General features: G+C 47.9%; 1 protein-coding gene across 2 annotated transcripts in view; it reads right to left on the minus strand.

Annotated features, from left to right (window-relative positions):
• fibcd1b (fibrinogen C domain containing 1b) overlaps positions 1-22,655 on the minus strand; it is a 76,653-nt gene that overhangs the window by 49,535 nt on the left and 4,463 nt on the right. Inside the window, exon 2 of one of the 2 annotated variants that reach the window (XM_040197672.2) lies at positions 6,890-6,973. The exons of the other annotated variant lie outside the window; for it this stretch is intronic. Coding sequence (XP_040053606.1) covers positions 6,890-6,973 — 84 coding nt within the window. The remainder of the gene's footprint in view (positions 1-6,889; positions 6,974-22,655) is intronic. 2 annotated transcript variants of the gene reach the window in all.

Raw genomic sequence — 22,655 nt, forward strand, 5'->3', positions numbered from 1 at the left:
TGGCAGGGCCGATGCAAAACAAACAATTCTTTTTTTTGGGCCGGTCCCACTTGATGTTTCATTTACCTGCAGCTTGAATAAGACTTTCCCACCGTTACCCAACGCGTGCTGCAGCTACCTCCGACACCCTGCAGCGGGACGTTTCCACGATGCCTCCGGCGAGGGCCTAATACCGTCTACAACTTTGTTTGTAATTGATAACAAAAATAAGTGTCGGTGGCAGAGTGTGACGGCCCTGCCTATTGGCTCATGTCATGACGTCACTGTCTTTCCCAGAGGTAATGCCATCAACTGGATTGGGAGCAGCTGGGGCGTTCTGGCAGTATAAGAGCTCATGGTTCCTGCCTGCCAGGGTCGCTGGTTTTCCCTGGCCAGCGTCCGCACCTTTGTTTTGTGTCTTTTGACGTTTAATTTAGGTTCACAACATTCCTCCGACATGATCAAGCACCCACACTGACATGACTGAAACTACTGACGTACACACCTCATAGTTGTTTTACTTTTGGATTAGTTACTTTACTTAAATAAATATATTTGGAAATCACCTTTGCATTGTGTCTCTCCCGTGTTTGTCATCCCCTTCGAGCCGGGTCATGACAAAATGGGGGCTCGTCCGGCCGTTCGTCTGCGCAATTTAGTCGAGTGTGTTTAAATTTAGTTACTTGAGCTTGTGATTTGGTAGGCCTGGCTGCAATGGTGTTTTAAGTACGGATTTTTGTAGTCGGTGCCGGTGGTTGCGCACACGTGGAAAGTTGCGATAGAGCGTGCTTGTTGCGTTGGTTAGTTTGCCTAGAGTGTAAAACATTTGGTTGTATTCGTAGTAAATTAGGGGAGAGTTTACAGTGCGTGTGGGCTGACTGATCAGGGAGAGCATCGGATTTGGCACAGTCTGTCTATATATCGGTTTGTGTGGATTCCTTTACCTTCAGCGGGGTCAGGAGGAGCTTGTTTTATTTTGGGGTCGGTTGTTTAAGTTTATGCCAACGTCCGGGGAGACAAGTGTGAGTGTTCTTAGCGTACCTGGAGATCAAAGTCTGGAGCGGAGTTTTCCCTTGTAGGTTTGGTAGCGTTCCTCTTTTAGGATCGTTGCGTGGGTTCGTGGTAGTGTTGTGGTGGCATAGTGGTTAAAGCTTTGTCTTGGGAGCATATCCGTGTCTTTGGGAGAGTTGCTGGCTTGCTAGTTGCTCCCCCGGGGCAGCGGTCTCTGGTGCATAAATACCCACCACTGCCCGCTGCATGAAGACTAGCCGGGAGCTTAGATAAGGGGGTTAATGTTAGATAGCGGGGAAACTCCAAACCGAGATCTTGGTGCGCACGGGGATACCTCGCTGTCTTGCTGGTCCTGTTGGCATAGATTGGTGTTGTTTGCCTGTTCTGGGTAAACTATTGATGTTGCGATGGCTGAATATGAGGCGTTCACGGCAGCCCCGTCAGAAGAGGCCTTGGAGAGCTGTACTAAGAAGCAGTTATTGGAATTGGCTGAGCATTATTCAGTAGTTGGGATGGATAGGAGGCGTAAAGACGATATTAAAGCTGCTTTGAAATTAAAACTTTGTGAACTGGGAGTTCTTACGTCTGGCCGGTCTCCACCGGTCGTATGCGTTCCTGCACAAACTCAGGGGTTGACTTTTGAGCAACAGAAAGAGCTTCTCCTGTTGCAGATGGAGCATGAAAAACTCAAGTGTGAGTTAGAAGCTAAAAAACAAATTGAGCTGGAGATGATCCACCAGCAGACCGAGAAGGCAAGGATGGAGCTGGAGAGCTATCGTCTGTCCCTAGGTAAGGACAATAAGTGGGCTGGTGAGAGTGAAGGTCGGCAGCTGTCTGGGGTCGGTGCGCGGCCCTTCGACATAAACAACTTGCGGTTGTTGCCACCATTCAATGAGAAGGATCCTGACTCGTTTTTTGTGATGTTTGAGCGTGTTTCCACGGCGAGGGGCTGGTCGGATGGAGACTGTGCTCTGCTGCTCCAGTGCGTACTCACCGGTAAGGCGCAGGGGGCATACTCGTCTTTGAGCACGGCTGATAGCGGTAGCTATGTTAAAATAAAATCTGCCGTGCTGAAGGCTTATGAGTTGGTGCCGGAGGCGTATCGCCAACGGTTCCGGGCTTGGGAGAAGAGAAGTGGCCAAACGTATGTTGAATTTGTTCGCGATTTAACAACTCATTTTAAACGTTGGCTGGCTGCGCTTGAGATCACTACTTTTGATGATTTGTGTGAATTAGTCATTTTGGAGCAGTTTAAAAACAGGTTGCCTGGTCGGATTGCAACCTACATTAATGAACATAAGGTTGCCTCCGCTGCAGAGGCTGCTGTGTCAGCAGATGAGTATGTGCTGCTTCATAAGGATGGTGTGAGAGAGCGCACGCCCAACCGCGATGATGCTGGCTGGGGTGAACACAGTCGAAGCACCGTAGCGGCTGACCAGATGCGTTCGAGGAAGCCTGGCTTTGTTAGATTCGAGTCTCACTCACGGAGAAATTTTGACAGCAGTAGAAGCTGTAATTACTGTCATGAAAAGGGTCATTGGAAGGCGGATTGTCCAGGGTTGTCTAAACATAGAGGGGGCCATCCTAATGTTAAGCCGGCTGCGGCTGCTGTTCCGGTAGTTACCGGCTGTGCGTCAGTCGGATGTTCTGAGCCGGATGTTCTGGAGGCATATGCTCCTTTTATCAGAAGTGGTTTTGTGTCGCTTGGGGGTAGCGATGTTAAAGTCCCGGTTACGATATTGAGGGACACGGGGGCATATGATTCCTATATGATCGAGTCCGTCCTGCCGTTGTCCGTAGAAACTGACAGCGGGGACCGTATCCTCAGTCGGGGGATGGGGTTGACTGTGTTACCTGTGCCTGTGCATAGGGTGGTTCTGGATTGTGAGCTAATACAGGGGGAGGTAGCTGTGGGAGTGCGGCCGGCGTTTCCTATCGAGGGGGTTCAGTTCATTTTGGGAAATGGCTTGGCTGGCGGCCGCATCTGGGATGATGTTCCTCCCGCACCTGTTGTTACACACTGTCCAGTTAGTACTACGCCTGACTGTAGCTCCATTGAGATACCTGAGGATTTTCCAGCCTGTGTGGTTACACGCGCAATGAGTAAGGCTGAGCCTGGGTTAACCGATGAGGAGCGTGGTGATGCGGATTTTGAGACTCTGTCCTTGTCCAATTTTCCACTGTCGGTGCCACAGAGCGAGTTGTTGCAGGAGCAAATCGGTGATCTCTCCCTAAAAGAATTGTTCGAACGTGTGTTGTCGGCTGCGGAGATAAAAAGTGCAGCCAGCGGCTATTTTCTGCGCAACGGCCTGCTGTTTAGGAAATGGATTGGGGTGAATAGTGACTGTGTAGGGGATGCTATTTTCCAGTTGGTCGTGCCGGCTAAATTTCGTCCTTTGGTGCTTAAAATAGCGCACGACGAGAGTGGGCATTTTGGGGTCAGGAAGACATATCTAAACATCTTGAAACATTTCTTTTGGCCGCGCGTGAAAAGAGATGTTGCTGTATATATTAAAACATGTCAGGTGTGTCAATTGACGGGAAAACCAAATCAGCGTGTGAAGTCTGCTCCTCTACAACCGATCCCTGCCATAAGCCAACCTTTTGAATATTTGATTGTGGACTGCGTCGGCCCGTTGCCGTGTGCTAAATCTGGCAGTAAGTATTTATTGACAGTGATGTGCCAAAGTACCAGGTATCCGGCTGCATACCCGCTAAGGTCCATTACAACTAAAGCAGTGGTGCGGGCTCTGACTCAGTTTATTTCGGTTTTCGGTATCCCGAAGATTATCCAAAGTGACCAAGGGTCAAATTTTTCCTCTCATATGTTTGGTCAAGTGTTGAAATGTTTGCGCATCAAACACAATCAGTCATCTGCTTATCATGCGCAGAGTCAGGGTGCGTTGGAGAGATTTCATCAGACTCTCAAATCTCTCCTGCGTGCTTATTGCACTGAGCTGGATCGAGACTGGGAAGAGGGGCTCCCATGGCTTATGTTGGCTGCGAGGGAGGCCGTACAAGAGGGCACTGGTTTCAGTCCAAATGACCTAGTTTTTGGGCATGTGGTGCGGGGCCCTTTGGCGGTGTTAAAAGATGATTGGGTCGATGCTGAGCCGCCCAAGAACTTGATCGATTTTGTGAACGGGTTTCGGCATCGATTGTTCGTGGCAGGTGGTAGAGCACGCGATAAATTGCAAAGGTCTCAGAGCAAAATGAAGGGGAATTATGACCGCCATACAGAGCGGCGCGAGTTCAGTCCGGGGGACCAAGTCCTGGCATTGATGCCTATTGTAGGTTCGCCCTTCCAGGCCAAGTACACTGGTCCATATACGGTAATTGAGAAAATCACGGATTTGAACTACTTTATTGCGACACCGGGGCGGAGGAAGTCCAAACAGCTTTGTCACGTGAATTTGTTGAAACCGTTTTACAGCCGTGGTATGGGGTCAGGACAGACCGAGGAAGGGGTTTGTCCAGCTCTGGCCGTGGGTTCAATGGCTCTGATACATGAGGATGGGGTGCCTGAGCCGGATGACAGTCTGCTGTGTGGTCGCTTAAAAAATTCAGAATCTCTGAGTAACTTGGATAGGCTGCTCTCTCATTTACCGGAGTCTAAACGTTGTGAGCTCACTAATTTGGTGCGCAAGTTTCCCTGTCTGTTCGGCGATGTCCCTTCGCGCACCGATTGGGTGGAGCACGATATTGAGGTGGGAGATGCACAGCCGATAAAACAACGTTTCTATCGTATGTCACCAGAGAAGCGTCAACATCTGGACTCTGAAGTAAAATACATGGTCGAAAACAATATTGCTGTACCGTCCAATGCCAGTTGGGCATCTCCGTGTATTTTGGTACCGAAGCAGGATAAAACGCCGCGGTTTTGTACAGATATGAGAAAGGTAAATTCGGTTACAAAGCCAGATTCTTTCCCTTTGCCGCGAATGGAGGACTGTGTTGACAGTGTTGGTGCCGCCAAGTTTGTGAGTAAATTTGATCTGCTCAAGGGATATTGGCAGGTACCTCTGTCCAAGCGGGCTCAGGAGATCTCGGCATTTATTACACCAACGGGTCTGTATTCGTATACTGTCATGCCATTCGGACTAAGAAACGCTCCCGCTACGTTCCAGCGATTAATGAACAGAGTTGTGTCCGGGCTGGAGGGATGTTCGGTTTATTTGGATGATCTGGTGATTTATAGTGACACGTGGCACTCCCATTTGCAGCGCATTCGGGCGCTGTTTGAGCGCTTGGAAGAAGCGCGACTCACCATTAATTTAGCAAAGTGCGAGTTTGCTAGGGCCACTGTTACTTATCTGGGGCGGGTAGTTGGGCAAGGTCGTGTAGCCCCAGTCCAGGTTAAGGTTATGGCCATCGAAAAATTTCCACGGCCCACCACCAAAAAAGAGCTGCAGCGGTTTCTGGGCCTGGTGGGATACTATAGGATTTTTTGTAGAAATTTTTCCACTGTGGTGTTTCCTCTTACTGAGCTGCTGAAGACCAGAGTAAAGTTTGTGTGGTCTGTGGAGTGTCAACAGGCCTTTGATAACGTTAAAACTGTGCTATGCTCTTCTCCTGTTCTGGCAGCACCGCGTTTTGATCGGACCTTTTTGCTCCAGGTTGATGCCAGCCAGGTGGGAGCAGGCGCCGTCTTGATGCAAGGAGATGACCAGGGGGTAATGAGACCAGTGAGCTTCTTTTCTAGGAAATTCAATGGTTACCAGTTTAATTATTCTGTTATCGAGAAGGAAGCATTAGCGTTGGTTTGGGCGTTGCAACATTTTGAAGTGTATGTGGGGGGTTGTGCACCACTTGTTGTGTATACAGATCATAATCCTCTGACCTTTCTTCGTTCATTGCGATGTCCGAATCAGAGATTGATGAGATGGGCTCTGTTTCTGCAGGGATATGATCTTGACATTCGGCATATCAAAGGGTCCGATAATACAGTTGCAGATGCGTTGTCACGTGCTCCGTTGCCTTGAATTAGTGTTTCGGAAAAGGGAGGTCTACATTTGAGTTATGCCATTTCATGTTGCTCGTGACTTGTTCTTGCTGTGCCTGTTGTCTTAAATTGCTTCTCAGGTACCAGAGTTGCTGAGGACAGGTGGGGAAGGGGCGGAACATGGGCAGGGTGATGGGTTTCTTGTTTATAAATTTTTTGTAGTAATTCGGTTATTTTTGTTTTTCTGGTCAGTTGCTTATTTTTTATTAGCATTGTTTAAGTTTCGTTTTAGTGTTTTTCTAGGGGGACTAGTCCTGCTTTATTTGTTGTAGTGTGTCGGTGTTCCCTTTGGGACACCGATCTTATGGGGGGGGGTGTGACGGCCCTGCCTATTGGCTCATGTCATGACGTCACTGTCTTTCCCAGAGGTAATGCCATCAACTGGATTGGGAGCAGCTGGGGCGTTCTGGCAGTATAAGAGCTCATGGTTCCTGCCTGCCAGGGTCGCTGGTTTTCCCTGGCCAGCGTCCGCACCTTTGTTTTGTGTCTTTTGACGTTTAATTTAGGTTCACAACATTCCTCCGACATGATCAAGCACCCACACTGACATGACTGAAACTACTGACGTACACACCTCATAGTTGTTTTACTTTTGGATTAGTTACTTTACTTAAATAAATATATTTGGAAATCACCTTTGCATTGTGTCTCTCCCGTGTTTGTCATCCCCTTCGAGCCGGGTCATGACACAGAGCTACTTAAATTGAACAAACGGTTGTCCAGTTTATTAAGTCTATCGGAATGAAAAGGACGACACCATATAGTTTCTTTTCATAGAATAAAAAAGCCCAGAATGCAAAAGCCTGTGCTCTTGTCTGTGTGCGCGTGTGTGTGTGCGTGCGTGCCGATCTGCCTGCGTGTCCACGTGCGCAGCATGCTGTGGGTGGAGGGCCTTACCTTGGCCGGAGTCTCTCTGGCAGTTTCTGAGTCTGACCAGCGATGTTTGAGCTGGGAGGAGCTGGGCACACACTCACAGAATGTCTGCGTGGGACAAACAGACAGGGCCACCAGTGTTGGCGTTTGTTCAAGTCACATGTGCAATCAGGCATGCAAGCACATGCGCACAAACACACACACACACACAGACACGCATGCAGAAATACGCACAGTGTGTCAGCGGTTTTTGGTCTCTGTTGAAACAACAGAGAAATGTAAAAAGGGGCCGCAGCACATTTTCTAAGCTCTAATGTAAAACCATCGTTTGGAGATAAACGCAGCCGGCGCACATAAACTACGAGCCCCTACACACGTGGCTGCACACGGACATAGACGGATCCGAACCGGCGTCTGTGCATCTCAAATGTATCTCTCAGTGCAATGGGTTATGACGGGCTCAATGTGTCTTCCCAGAGATAGTTTCCTCCTCCTCCGAATACAGAAGAAAAACAATAGAAAGACTATTTCAATCAAATGCGCACAGAAGCAGGCATTACCATAAGCAGTTGGATATGTGTGTGTTGGTATACGAGGTTTGAACATAACACGCCTCGCATGTGTGCTGCTCGTGCTCCTACATGCGTCCCGGCGTGTTGTCCTGCACGGATAAAAGCCGAGTAGTTATGAACGACGGGGCTTTCCATCTGCTCCAGGAGAGCACGTTGTTCCATGACCGTAAACCACGCGGCTAACTGGCCAACACGCGCGCACACACATAACCGTGGGAACACAAAACTGCCTACTTAAAAAGGGATGAAGGAAACGTTCATGTATCAGTGCGTGTTTTGTATCCGAGCATGCTGTCGGGAGGCCGTGGATGAGAATGTGTGCGTGACGGAGACTTCTAGATGCTTTTCTTGCTTGTTATGACACTGTTTCAATAGCATCAACTGGACTGGAAGAAAATCTATTTTAATCTGAATTTTAAACCAGTGGGAGTAAAAATCTGAAAGATCGTTCCGGTTAACAATTAAGAAAAATATTTGAAATCTAAGTTCAGTATTTATTCTCCCTTCACCTCTACCTCACCAGCACTTGAAGAGAATATATCTTATACCAGTAAATTGATATATTAATTCAAAAGCTGCCATTTTACACACCAGAGCCACCACGAATAAACAACGTGAAAATTTGAAAACCCCGCCGACGTAGGTTTTGCTTTTGATTCCAACTTTTGCAGCGTTACATTTGCTCGTGAAGGTATTGATGACAAAAAGAGCCGAACTAGAAGCACGTCAGTGAGCGTGCCCCGGCTGTGTATGCAGCTCACACAGACATTGTGATGATGTCTGGCCAATAGTTCACTCCTTTGCTCGAAGCATTCTCTTCCAATGTGTACGACAGCAAGAAGGCAGGGGAGAAAGTGATGGAGGGATATTTGGGAAAGGGCGTGCTGAATTCTAATGAGCAGTCTCTCGGGTCTGTTCTGTTCGCAGCTGTCCGTGCTTTCAGCACACAGAGGAGCTACAGAGCGACCGTTGCTAAACCGACACAGACCGCCCCCCCCCGCAGTGAACGCGCCGACACGGTGAAGACTGCAGGTAGGCGCATTTTAGGCCACAATAAATTAGAACACTCATGGAGACATTCAAGCAGAACAAGGAGGGTTGTGTGTTGAAGCTGCAACGTGACAAAGTCCTCGCATCCCACCGAGCGGCACGTACCAGAGCTTCTGCGTGTTCACCGCCCCCCCCCTCCCCCCCCCTGCAGCCTGCTAATGCTCACAAACAAACACGCACCCACGGTGACACGGCAATATCTGAGGGGCGTCTTGTTGGCGGCGGCCGTGGCTGCTTGGCGGTGTTTGTCTGGTCCTAATCTGACTCCACGTGCTCCGCCAACACACAGGATTTACACTGTATTACAATATTTGGGCTTTTTTATTTCTCCTATTGGTTGGACCTTGTAAGCAGAACCCAGTCTGAGAAGACGGACGCCGCAACGTGCACGTGCACTCCTTTAGAATGAGAATGAGTGTAGACTGCAGAACAATGTTTGGATTGTGGGAACTCTGTCCTGGAATACAGCTGCTTGCTTTCGTGAACACCTTACAGTGTGTGTGTGTGTGTGTGTGTGTGTGTGTGTGTGTGTGTGTCTGTGACGGGGACGAGGTGTGTTTAAACCTTGCTGCTCACTAAGCCGGCGGAGTGGAAGAGGATTTGCATACATTCACTCCTGGGCTTACTAATCATTTAACGGGGCCTGCAGACTGCTAAATGAAGGGACTGAGACTGGCGGAATGATGGAGGGGGGAGGATGGGGGAGGAGGGGGGGGGGGCGGTTAAAAGGGGGAGCAGCCAAACAACCTGCGCATAGTTCATCAGTGGTACATAGAGGAGATTAAGAATGTACTGTAGGTATTGAGTGGGTGAATCAACGGGGCCGCGACAGAATAAATGCAGACATCTTTCATCAGAACGAAGCTTTTCCCCCTGACACTGAAAGGAGAACTTAATGCAGAGCTGTGAAAAGCATTCACACACATTCCCGGATCCTCCAAACGACGACTACAAGGCAAATAAAGAAGTGGCTTTTTTTGTTAATGTAGAGGTTGATTGAATTTGAAAATAAATCTCGTGGAGGATTCTCTCTATGGTAAATTATACAGGAACTAATGAACATCTATATAATGACCTAATCAATCCTATACTAATGGCACACCAATAAAAAGTCAGTGAGATTACGTTCCATTTCACTTGAGGGGACAAAAGGAAAGTAACTAATATGAGAAATTATTAGTTATCGGTTATGTGCTGTGAAGCAGCTGATGGTTGCATGTGGAATAATCCGACTCACATTAAGAAACTGAATAGAGAAAGTCATTAAATACCGCATCAGTGGCACATTGTCTAAGTAACCTGTCATTATCATTACGAAGAAATCCTTCATTCAGTTATTCACGAGCCTCTTTTCTTATTCAATAATCATCTGATTTTATTTACTATAAACATTTCTGTTGAACCATTTAGCCATCTAGCATCTATATTCCACTTTAACAATGCAATTAAATTTTTTTTCCAAAGTAACATATACAGGCTCGTGGTGCACGGGCTCTGCAAATGCATCTTATCAACTCTCGCTCACACACACACGCTTCCCGAAGGGAGGAAGATTGTGGAGACCTTTAATGCAATCTATTCATCCCTGCACATTTCCATAACCCGTTAGAAAAGAAGTGTAATCCTTTAGTGCAAATCTGATCTTTTTTAACATGCGACGCACAGCTGCTCGGGCGACCTCATAAGCGGAAAGCAGTTTTGCACTTTTCAAACTATTGGGCAAAAGGGCGGTTGCTATTTCTCACCCATGACCACAATATATCCTGATCTTTACCACAAAAAAAAAACAACGGAAGGAGTTTTTTTCTTTCGTTAAACTGATGCAGACAGACACCTCAGAGTTTTCCCTGAAACAGACGAAATGGATGAGTGGAGTTGGCGACGATTGTCGGGCATGGACTGCTGAATTTGATGAGGGGGGTGTTTACCTTGCCGGAGCCCATACTCTATTCTGCAGACTACAGAGATTTGGGTGTGGATATTTTAGAGGACACTGCTGCGGTGGATGTGACGGCCGGCGCGGCGGCTCGGACTGACTTCAGAGGGACCCCCGTGCGACTGATGCATCATGACAGCGCTGAACACTTTTTCTACAGACACTACTGGGATTTGGTAGCAAAAGTGCCGTATGAGAGGCAATATGATAATAATTGGTCGATTTTTACTGTTCTCATTCCAGATTATATTCATAATTTCCTTTCATCTGATTTCTGGTGAAGTAGAGTGGATGCTTGGTAGAGAGCTCCCCGTGCTTTCACCAGGCCGTTTTGTTTGTTTCCACATTCAGTGGATTTCTTCTTCTTTGCATATTGGCTGCATCTCCTCCAAGATAAGCCATTTCAGTGGTGTAAACAGAATATTCTTTCAATGCACGTTTTCAAGACCGGCTGAAAGAACACAAACACGTCTCAACAAGCCACAGCCGGAGAGGAGAGTCAACGGAAAGACCTGAACGTGAGCCGATTCGTAAAAGAGGTGCAAAATTCAGAGCATTTCTTTGGGAGGACTTAGTGGAGTAATGTTTACCTGAGCAGAGAAACAACTCACATCCCCTCGGTGAGTTTATCTCTGCTGTGTTTACATTAAAACCCCAGCGTATGTTAGTACCCACGGCCCCGTCTGCAGGACGGGCAACGCGGTTAACACCAAAACAACAACAACAAGGCCGACCCTCCGGCTCCCTCTCAGGTAAACACTCATGCAGCACAGTTAGTTGTGGATAATTCAGCAATTTGCACCAAATTTAAAAACCTCTGAAGTTAGCATCACATTCGTTACCTCTAAAAAAAGCTAATGAGCTTTTTTTTCTGTTGAAAATTAGCTTTGTAGCAAAACCCACTTTATGATTCTTAAACTGTTAATCTTCATAATTGGCTGCGAGGCGAACGTTGATGAAACTGCCATTACCACAAATGTTAGCCAACAACTTGTTGCTAAGCTACCACGTTCTTGACAAAACCTAAAGACCTCTGAATTCAATATATATAATGTGTTTCAATCTTGTGTGCGCGGACGAGTGATCGAGCACAACGTGCACCGTTTAAGTGATGCAAAGAGAGAAAAGAGATGCATGCAAACACAAAGAGGGATGCTCTTCACCTTCAAAATAAGACTAAGCATGCAGAGAATGGAGAGCGGGGAGAAGTGGAGGAAGGGGGGGGGGGGACTAGGACGAGAGAACTTCAATCCTAAGAGACAAATCACCCGCTCCACCCTCCACTGCTTGTCCTTGGCGCTCGGCACTGCAAATCGTCCCCCACGCGGGGGGAGCGGGTCTGTCACCCACTGTCCCTGAGGTGCACGCGCACACACACACACACACACACACACGGGAGTGCAAAAACACATCACGGGAGCCGCCGTTGTGGAGCGCACAATCACCGTGAGGTTCAGAGCAGCTGCTCTCCGGGCCTGAAGGGAAACAGGGCGAGATCGAACGAGGGGCTTTCAATTCCGTACGGGCGTTAATGGCTTAAGTTGTTACCTCGCTTCCCTCACGCACAGAGGATCCCAAAACAGCTCTCGCTCCCTTATCCGCTTATTCATTAACTAAGAACCTGAATACATCTTTGAACAGGGCTCCAAACACGTAGAAGCTCAACTAGTCCAACATTTTTTTAAATCTTTCATTGCCTTTTCCCACTTGTCCTGCGATCCAAAGCAGAGGGAGCTTAGACTTGCGGCTAATTGTCCCCGAGACATTTGAGATTGGACCATGCTAATGAAGTGGTCTTCTCTCGACTGGCAGAAATCTCCCTGTGACCATTGTGTAACATGAATGTGTTCGAATTTGGGGTGGATGAAAGCTAAAGCAGAATTGCAGTGCCAGTGAAACAAATTTCTCTATTGCACACGGAAGGTGCTTCCGTCCCAGAATGGCCTCCCTGCTAATGCCGCTCCAACACAACAAGGCACTTCTTCATTAAAAAGGAACGTGCTCATTCTCACGGAAAACAGCGAGGAGGTAATTGTGCTGCTATTGGCTGTACCTTTGTCGGGGATAATCAAAATGATTCCCATCAAGGATGCCTCACATTTGAACTTCACAGGCTCGCATCACTTTCTATCTCCGTTCCAGTCCACACTTCAATTTCCCTTTTGGAAATTGCCGGCCACTTAAAGTCTTGATTGCAGTTGCAAGCGCAGTTAAGTGCACCGGGACAATCTTGCATGCACAAGATCCACGCATAACTAGACACACACACACACACACACACACAGCATTAACAGACAAGATGGATCTCTGCCCCACAGCCTCGCTATTTGAATTCAAGTGGCCGATAAGAAGGCAGGCACTTCTCTCACCAAGTAGGCATCAAGCGCCTCCACATCTTAAGGTATACATTTCCGCCCATCGCTACGTCCCAACCGCACAGCCACTGCATGAATAATGCATCTGTGCTGTGGACGCTTAATGGCTGCAGCTACCCTGCAGGATGACTCGGCTAAGGCTTACACTGTGTGTGCGTGCCGTGCGTTCGTGTCGCTCTAACCCTCGGCCGTTCGTCCATGTGTGTGGCACCGCGTGAGTAAAGGGTATGTTAGTGGAGTGCCATCGGGTGGTAAGTGCTGCGTGGTCATTCTCTGCCCCGAGGGGAGGTCGCGCCAGCGGAGGGCGCCGGTCTTCGTGGGTCACGAGTTTCTATACGAAATCAACTTTCCTATCATGCACCCCGAGTTATGAGATCACACACACGCACACACACACACACACACACAGGCAAACACAACAGCTGCCTTAACGTGGCAAGTGCAATGGATGACCTCCCTTGCGCTTTCTACACTGAGGAAGCGTGAAATGGAAAATGAAGGTGAATAAATAAAAATAGAGACGTGTACTCGCTCCCCATTCAGCTGGGCTGAAATGGCTCTTTTGCGTGGTCCTGTTCATGAAGGTCAACGGGAAGCTGTTTTTCGCCATCGGGTCCTAAATCTTACTTCCTCGCCTTAAAAGCGAACGTGAAAGCATTGTATCTGGCTGCGGTCTAGCTGGGAGTTAAAAAGGTACGCGGCATGCCAACAGTGTAGTGCCAAAGACTTGTAGTGGCACTACTCGTAAATACAAAAGCAATTTTCTCAACAGGGCCTTTATTATAATGAAAGCATTTCATATCTGTCTGTGTTCAATGAATTGGGGGGGGTACGAGCGGCAAATGTGAAGGGGCCACTTGATGCAGAGTGTGGGGGTTCGTTCACTGCCTTTTAAAGGGTGTTATCACCAACTGGGAAACGTTCAGGAAATTCTGGAACTAGTTTTTGATGCGATAGTTTCAGTATCAGTGCGACTAAATGTTCACTTTGCAAATTATTGAAATAGAATATATGTTCATGTTTCTTAAACTGGGCAGATACACGTAGGTGACGTATTACTGATGTAAATAACATTTGTTAGAACCATCAGATCTGCTGAGAACAAATCGTGAGGCTCATGTGACGTGAGAACCTTTCTCCCGCCTCCTCTCCACTGTGGATCAGGGTCAGTGTTTGACCTGTGACCCCGATCACAGCCGACTTCTAATTGAGACAAAGCACATGATGCGGATGATTATAAAACAGTAATGTGTTTTCTGTCCTATTCTATTCTGTTCGAAATGTTAGTAATACGTACAACAACTATAAGAAAAGGTGAACGCAAACACAAACTTTATTTGACAATTTCTTTTTTGGTTCACATTACTAATCTAATGCGGACGCAACAAAGTGATCTAATGCGGTTACGTCATCCAGAAAGGAGGCAGCTGTTGAGTGTCGCGCTTCACTTTGACGCTGCTGTCGAATGAAGAACGGCACCTCGGCAGCTTGAGATGCAAGAGGGGTGTAGGAGCGAGACGTTAAACGGAGGTGCACTTTATTCTGAAAAGCCAAGATCTTCAGATCAACAGCCTGAGTCCTCGGGTCTCGGGAGCAGGAGCACGAGGCTCGCTCTCTGGCTGTCATTTCGCTCTTCACACTCTGAACGCAGTGAGGCGATGCCAAATGAACTGAAATCCAGAATGAACACTGTGAAGAGGACGAGAACTAAATCAGAGCGGAGCGACTGCATAAACAGAGCAGCTGAGTGGTGGTTAGCCGGCGCTAAACAGACGAGCTATTCAGCGTGTTCACGCAGCTGGAACCGGAGCTTTCTAATGACTCAAACGATGTGGGGGGGGTAAACTTGCGCGCGTCGTCCACTCATCTTTTTGCTGCAGTGGAACCCGGAGCATCCGGAGGGAAAAGCGAATCTCGGTGAGCGATTGAGATGACAGAGATAACACGATTCAAGATGGAGGCCGTTGCGCTTCTCAGAGCGGCAGACTGCATTCGTTTGTCGTTTGGACGCACATCAGGACACTGTGCCGATTCCGCGCGAGTCACAAAGCAAACAGTGAGCGATGGAGGGGAGCAGGGGGGGGGGAAACGAGGCCCCCCCCCGAAATGTGGAAACTTCTGAAACGAAAAAGAGCGCGAGGACTTCATTAACGCAGTCCTCTGGAGCCGCGAGATTAAACCACTTCATTAGTGTCTGGAGGGACAACGGAGACGCGGCGAGAGAGCAACGGGCCGGCGGAGAGCGGAGCGAGAGGCTGCTTTGTTAGTGTTCGAAAGAGACACTTTCAAGAACAATAATTATGACGCTGGAGAGAGTGTAATTATTTTTCCCCCGGAATGCCGGAGGCCCCCTCGAGTGTCTCCTAATAGTGACGGGTGACAATCTAATAGGCCGCGGATGAGAGTGGCGCATGGGGCTTAATTGGTGTTTAAACGCGGCTCGTCTGAACGCGTCCCGGCGCCCCTCCTGAAAGTGTGGCTGGTGCCGCTACCCTGTGATCCCGCCTGGCAGGAGGTGACACATTTGATCAGAGAGGAGTCGGCGTCACTGTGCATCTGAAGCGATGGGACAGCTGGCGTGGGGGGGGACGAGCCCGAGGTGTCGCCAGTCTTTTGAAACTGTCACATTTCGCACTTCCGCGGGGATCCTCTCAGTTTTCCACGAAATCCACAATTAGATCTGAATAGAGACGCCGTCGTGGGTCACGACGTGTGATGAGTAGGAAGTGCAAAAACAGTAAAGAGCAAAAAATCGATTGAGCATTGAATTGAGAATTGAAGATTCGGCCTTTACAAGATGGTAAAAAGTGACAAAAGTGAGGGAATGAATTATAATAGTAAACCACTTTGCACCTTTTTGCTTCTTTCAGGGTACTAGTGTGAACACGGCTCTGCAGGAAATGAAACATTCTGCCGCTGGAGAGCTGCAGTGACGAGTTAAAACGTCTGGACTGGTAATGGGAGGCTCGGCCGTGAGAACAAACCACAAAAGGTTTTTAAAAAAAAAACTGAAGAATTTCGTCGACCCTCTGTCAGCTCACATTTGCTCACTCTCCTCACACTCTCGTCATTTCCTTTTCCTCGCCGCTCAGCCGAAACGGCGATTCAAGAGGCTTAGCATTCTGATTGAAATCACAGATCCATTTTATTCATTTCCAGATATTCATTTTGTCAGATCCGTTGCAGGAGAAAGGGGCCATTGAAAGCTCAAAGCGCGCAGTGTGCGGTGACATTTAGAGGGGAAGTCACTGCGACAAAGTGATGAGGCTGGTACCCTCACATCCGCTCGGAATGTCGGCCCGAGAGCTCGTGGCGCCGCCGCTCGTGTGACGGACGCGAAAAGCCAGCGCCCCCGCCACTCTGGAAACAGGGTCGCGGATCAGTGTTTGACCCCGTGGCCCCCCCCCGGATCACGGCCAACTTCTAATTGTGACAAGGCACATATGGCGGATAATTATTCGGAACAATCTGTTGCCGTGGCGACGGCTGACCCTGATTGCCGGTGCCACCCACTTCATGTCCAGCGTCGTGCTCGGAGGCAGTTTCTCCTCTTTGGCCTCTTAAAGTGCTGCGGATTAGAGATGTACATTATCACTTTAATCTCCTCTTTAACCCTCTCAATGGGCCTCGCAGCCCCCGCAGAGGGAGAGAGGGGGGGGTACTCCACTGAGCTGCATGGGGGGGGGTTGTTTTATTGCTTGTGTATTTCATAAAAGCCTAATGTAAATAACATTTCATTCTCTCTGTGGCGCGGTCCTATCTCAGTAATCCACTTCAATCCTCGTCTCCATCGCCCCCCTTGGGTGTTTCTTAGTGTATGCCAATGGCGTGAATACGCCAAGCTACTGTGGAGCTCTTATTTACCCCGACCCCCCAGCCCTCCGACAGCCTCCTTCTCCAAAATGTATAAACAAGCTTTTCACTCATGAGATAAATAAAATAGAAAAACAGGATTTGCCGTGGAAGCGTGGCCCCGATATCCCTGCGTGAGCATGAAATACCAAAGAGCTCCGAGTCATAATTGAGCGGCAACGGCAAGATAATTCGTTGTGAGTTTAAAAAAATACCCCGATTGAAAGGGACTCCGTAAATAACAGTGAAAAAGCCATTACAAAACGCATTAGGTACAAATTAACACTTACGGTGCGGTAATACGTTATATCAGAGAAAAGCCGACTTCACATTTCAACTCCTTAACTGTTATATTTATTTACACATTGTGAATAATGGACAAAAGGTTTACCATCTAGACTCCCGACCACCCCACGTGCAGAGAATAGAAAAAGAGACATTATGCACTGAACAGCATGTGCTGCACTCTCAGAGTCGGGGCAATATTGTATGATTCATCCAACATTAGTCTTACAATAAATACTGTTGCCTGTGTGCTCTATACTTTGGACCACATCTCTAGAATGCAAAATATAATGGGAATCCAAGTCAACACCCTCCCGGCGACCTCTGACCCCTCCCCGCTACAGGGCTGAAAGCAGCTGTCACGCTCCACATACTGGAAGATCGCAGCACACTGCAAACAACAAAAAAAAAAGAGCACGGTATCATCGTCTTCTCTGCTGGGGCTGCGCCGTGAGAGGCGGTGCGGCGACCCTGCGGTGACCGGCATCAGCCAATCAAAACAAAGGTCAGCAGAGCAGCGACCCCTCCTCCATCCTCCCTCACCCCTCGTCCCAAACGCGCCGCCGTCCCCCTCATCCTTCAGCCCCACGTCCACTCTCCCCTCTCGACCAGCCTGCCCCGAAGTGCTAAAGAGTTTCTCTCTTCATCTTCAACACATTTGCCATAAATCAATGTGAGCTGAGGGGCTGCAGAAATACTGTGAGTCTGATTGATTTCTCATGTTAGCACATTACAGGCGATTCCATCGCCCGAGTGAGAGAGGGGCGGGAGATGAGGGTAAGTTTAACATGCAGACACTGTACGAGCTAAGAAGCAAAAAATAGTTTTGAAGTTTTGTTGGCGATTATTAGCGTTTCTGTCTGGTCCTGAATTCGATGTTTGGGGAAAAAGCCCATCTGGCTCGACCTTAGTTTGAGATTTTGCACTTCAAGTTTCTCCAAGCACTCTCCGGACATCACATTTTTTCAAAATAAATTCTCACACTCTCTGCAGTTCGCCCCCATCTCTTGCAATCTTCATGTATTAGTCATTGCATGTTTAAGGGAGATTTGACTAAAGGTGGCAGACAAATGGCTGAGGCTGTGCTCTGGTGACAGGCTCCACAGTAGAAGTGCTTTTTACAATACCACACTAACTGAGCATCTGATTATACCATCACCGGAGCCAGAGCATTTCAACTTGAGATCTCTGATGTAAAGTGGGGGTAGTTCATCATAAAAATTGGGGGTTTTAAGCTATATTCTAACTGTTGTTTTCAGCACAAGGTTTTACACAACTGAAAAATATTCCAAAAACACAGGGAGGCACAGATGGAGGAGAGATAATGACTGGCTGTCACAGCATGAGTGAATACTGAATAGGAGCTCCTATTGACGCGGCATTCCATGATCCAATAATATTCCCATTGATTGAGGTGAAACTTCATTTAGGGTGACAGATGAGCCGAGATTTAATGAAACTTTTGTTCTAGACTTCTTCAAATCTAATCTGATTCCTTTAATGTTTTTGAACTCATCCGACCCAAACGTGTGTATAATCACACTGGGGGCTGTTCAGGCTATTCATTCCTTTTGATAAATGATGCAGACGCTACACTTAATCTTCTAGCCTTTGTTAAGGATTGCCCACGACGAGATACAAACGATGGTCACATGTTCTACAGTTCAAAGAGACGTCCGTTAGGTCCCGGTCGTAACACAACAAGCGACCTTAACAAATGTCATGGAGTTCATTTAGCAATCCCCCTGAAAAGATCTCACCAAAGCCTTCGCCAGTGGAAGCCCGATCGCTGTCGACACTGTTGGGGCGGTATTAGATTGAACGGTAATGCACAAGTGGTCATTATGACTACCGCCCGCGCCGTTTAATCATGTCCCATCATTCTCGTCGCAAGCAAAGTGTGTGCAAAACATCGACACGCCGTCATTACCGCCAGCAATTAGCCCGCCGGCTCTGGCGCTGGATCCAGCGCCAAGACCGTTCTCATGGAGGCGGAGACGGGCGTCACCTGCACAGACGAGGTCAAACGCAGCCCGTCCACTTAGCTGAACTGTTCTGCCCACATGACACTTGATACGCTTTAAAAGACACATCGCACCGTTTCACTGCGCTTGCTTTTTCCGCAGCGCGTAGTACGATAAAAGAGTTTGTCCGCTGCATGTGTCGGGTTTCACGCCTCCCCGCCGGCGAGGGGGGGCCGCGTGCATGAGCGGGTGTTTGTCTCTCTGAGGAATGCGTCCCGTTCCCCGTGCTCCCCGAGTTCCACGACATCAGCAGAAAGACGTGGTCTGCAGCGCGCCACATTTCCATATCCAATCTCATTCGGACTCAGGTATTGCCGAGAGGGGCAGAATTTTACCAGAGGAAACAAGGAGAACCAAATGTTGTGAATATGAGCTGGTCTACCTCTGGCGTGGCAGTGGGTCAGCAACTGAATTTAGATCCACAACGAAAGGTGCAGAAAATTGTGGATGGAAAACAAAAAAAGACAGATGGTGCATGATTGAGTCGCTTTCAAAGTTTGATGAGTCCGACTGGCCAAAAAGGATGAATGTGTTTGTTTTTTTCAATGATATAATAAGCGGTGTTGGTAAAAAAAAAAAAGGGGGTCTAATTATTAAACCATCTCCCGAATTTGTTTGATTGGTTTAACATTTGAGTAATTGAAATGGAGGTTTTAGGGACGATGCGGTGCTACAATTCCTCACTTATTTAAATGTGCCACTTTCCCCCAGCACATCTGAATAATGGCACACAGTCTGCCAGATTGAATTTTTGATGATGAATTTATAATGGATGTTGGTGGGTAAGTTAAAGTTAATATTTTAGCCACGCGTTTTTCATAACTGTTTAATAGGACGGCTGCAATAAATACATCTGTGCCTTTCTGTCGGTCTAGTTCTGTATATTTTTGAGGCATAGTTCAATGCTTTATCTCCCTTCTAAACTATCCTTACTTCAAATGCTTCTCGTTTCAGGCTCCTAGCGCCTTTCATAAGGTTTTCTTCCCACTCCATCTCTCACAGGTCTGAAATAAAATCCTACTCATGTTTCAGTAAAGTGAACAAACTGTATCTTTCAGTGAGAACTATTTTGCTGTACACGAATGATGACGAAGATATGCTGACCACAAAGGTCTGGGCAAAATGTATATAATCATCAAATGGCCTAATAAAGTACTGGTAATGATTTATTTAGTGATAATTATGAATTCATTGTGTCTTAACATCAACGCTCATGAGAATCGATATGAGAACATACCTGTGAGGTCTGGAGGAGCTGCACGTTAAGCCTGATTATTGTGATTGGTTGCTGTTCCATTTTGGTTCAAGGTGTCATCAACACATTTTATGTGAAAGAAAAGAACATACATCCGTGATAATGATGCAGGCGTTAAGGTTTTTCTGGCGTTAGCTAACGAGGCAATCTTTCTTTCTTTCTTTCTTTCTTGCTTCCACGGATCAAGGAAACGACTTAATAGGGGCAACAAGGATTTCTCAGCCTTCATCCGCCTCGTCAATTAGCGCTTGCGACACTTGATGGCGCCTGGCCCGTAATGATGCTATTACGCTTCAACGTTAACTCAAGCAAGTCATTAGCAGGTAAATATATGAAGTCAAGTTTGCAGGGGAAATGACTCCATTTGGCTCATAGGAGAACCAATAATGGGGTTTCTGGAGAGGCCACCGAGTACGAGGGCAACGCAGCTCAATCAAGGGCAGACCTGCGTCCCAATGCCCGGGTAAAACAGGTCCTCACACTACAGCGTCCCCGCGTTAACAATGGGCTCGGCCAGATGCAGGCATCCCAGAGTCAAAGCTCCATTCCCATCCTCGTCACTCTCTCCTGTGATATTCTTTCCGCTCCAGATGCGGCGGCCGGAGTAGATTGATTGCTTGATTAAACTCCTCCATTGGTCCTGAATTATTCACTGGATTTTCAAAGCCTAATTAATTTCCCTATTATTTACTGTTTTGTCTGCATCGCTCGTCGGCTACGTTACGTATGAGCGCCGATTAACGGCGAGCCGAGGGAACGCGAGAGGAAAAAGGCCGCGAATCCCCGCGGAAAGCCTCCAGTTGATCGGGACACGCGCGCGGCTGTTTAAGCTCTTCGATGGAGATCGGCGGGAAGAAATTGGACACTTCCCACTTGCAGAGATGGAGATGGAGCCATCTGTCAGCGGAAGGGGCCCCGGCCAGTTGTCCATTGAGACGACCGAACCCCGTCACACGTGCACACACTGCGCCTCTCTCATTGCCCCCTGCACCTGCACGCCTCTCAGCCCAGCGATTTCAGATGCATTTTTAATGATGATTTAGCGGCGATATGAATGATAAATTACAGAACGGCGTTATTACGGCCTTCAAGAGTAAAATAATGGGGTGAATCCACACATTTATCTTTGCTTTGAAGTATTTTTTTTTCCTCGCTGCTTTAATGACCCTTCTTGGCCCACACACACACACACACACACACACACACACAGGTCCAAATCCTGCAGATGGAAATCTAATGCCTCTGCCTGCCTCGTCTCCCTCTCTGCCGCACTCTCTCTCACACTTTTAGCCGCTCTGCTGTGAAACCCTGCCCATCAGGTCAGCCTGCTGACACATCTGTCAATACATACTCTGGGAGGTAGAATATAACCTTGCCCTGCGGTACCTTTCTAATGTTTCCTACTCAGCACTGCTTTCTTCAAAACCCTTCAAAAAGAAGGAATCCAAAAGTGACCATGCACAATATACGACGCTCGCCCGCACACGCGCGCAAACCCACATGCAGGGAATGTGTGTGTCGCATTGAATCAACACAAATACCAAAAATCACAAACGAATTAGGTACAATTACTCTTTATTGCAGCTGTTGTACTGGAGCCCTTGGTGATGCTTTTGGGGGGGGTTAGAGGGGGGCGCCGCCTGGAAAAAGACTCTTCTTCTTTCTCTTCCTCCAACAGCACCGTGTGGCCCATCTGAGAACAGCCCTTTGTTGTCGGTATGTGGGATTTTGAGCAGCTGGAATGTATCTGCGTCATCTTGCAAAAAGGTACATGTGCCCCCAGCTAGCCTGCTGCCTGCTCAACACTGATCCGGGACCTATTGTGATTCATACTTACTAAGCCTTCCGTGTCCCTTCATCCCTGCTCTGGGTTACATTTTTGTTTCTCTACTTATTTTTCCATTCCTCTGCCTTCATCGAGTCCTGTTTTCATCGTTTGTTCCCGTCCACCCTTTGCCTCGCCTTGCTGCACCGGAAATCTGATATTCAAATGCACCGTCTTTTTGCGTCAGCGGGAGGTATCGAAAGGGAGAAAATGAGGAAAAGGCAGAGGGGGGGTGGGGGGGTCGGATGGAGGCTGGCGTGCACGCACGTTGCCCAAAATGGCTGCAGCAGAGAACCAAACAAGTGAACACGCCGCTCCGTTAAGGCACTAAATCCCTTCCTATGCAAAAAAAAAAAGAAACAACCTTCACTTACGTAACGGCTCGTAATGGCCGCTTTGATCCACCGACACACTCACTCCTCTCACACGTTCATCCCTTCATTCTAACAATAGGCCTACACTCCCGCGAGCCACTTGAGCTTTGATACCGCAATCCGGCAATGGGCTTCGACTACAGCATTCAGATGTGCCCAACGCTAAAAGGATACTGTGGCAACAGTGAGGGGTAATTAGAAAATGATTTGTGAGTGTGGACAACATGGAAGACATTGCAACT

This window comes from Gasterosteus aculeatus, chromosome 14 (genome assembly GCF_964276395.1).
Source record: "Gasterosteus aculeatus chromosome 14, fGasAcu3.hap1.1, whole genome shotgun sequence".
Lineage (NCBI taxonomy): Eukaryota > Metazoa > Chordata > Actinopteri > Perciformes > Gasterosteidae > Gasterosteus > Gasterosteus aculeatus.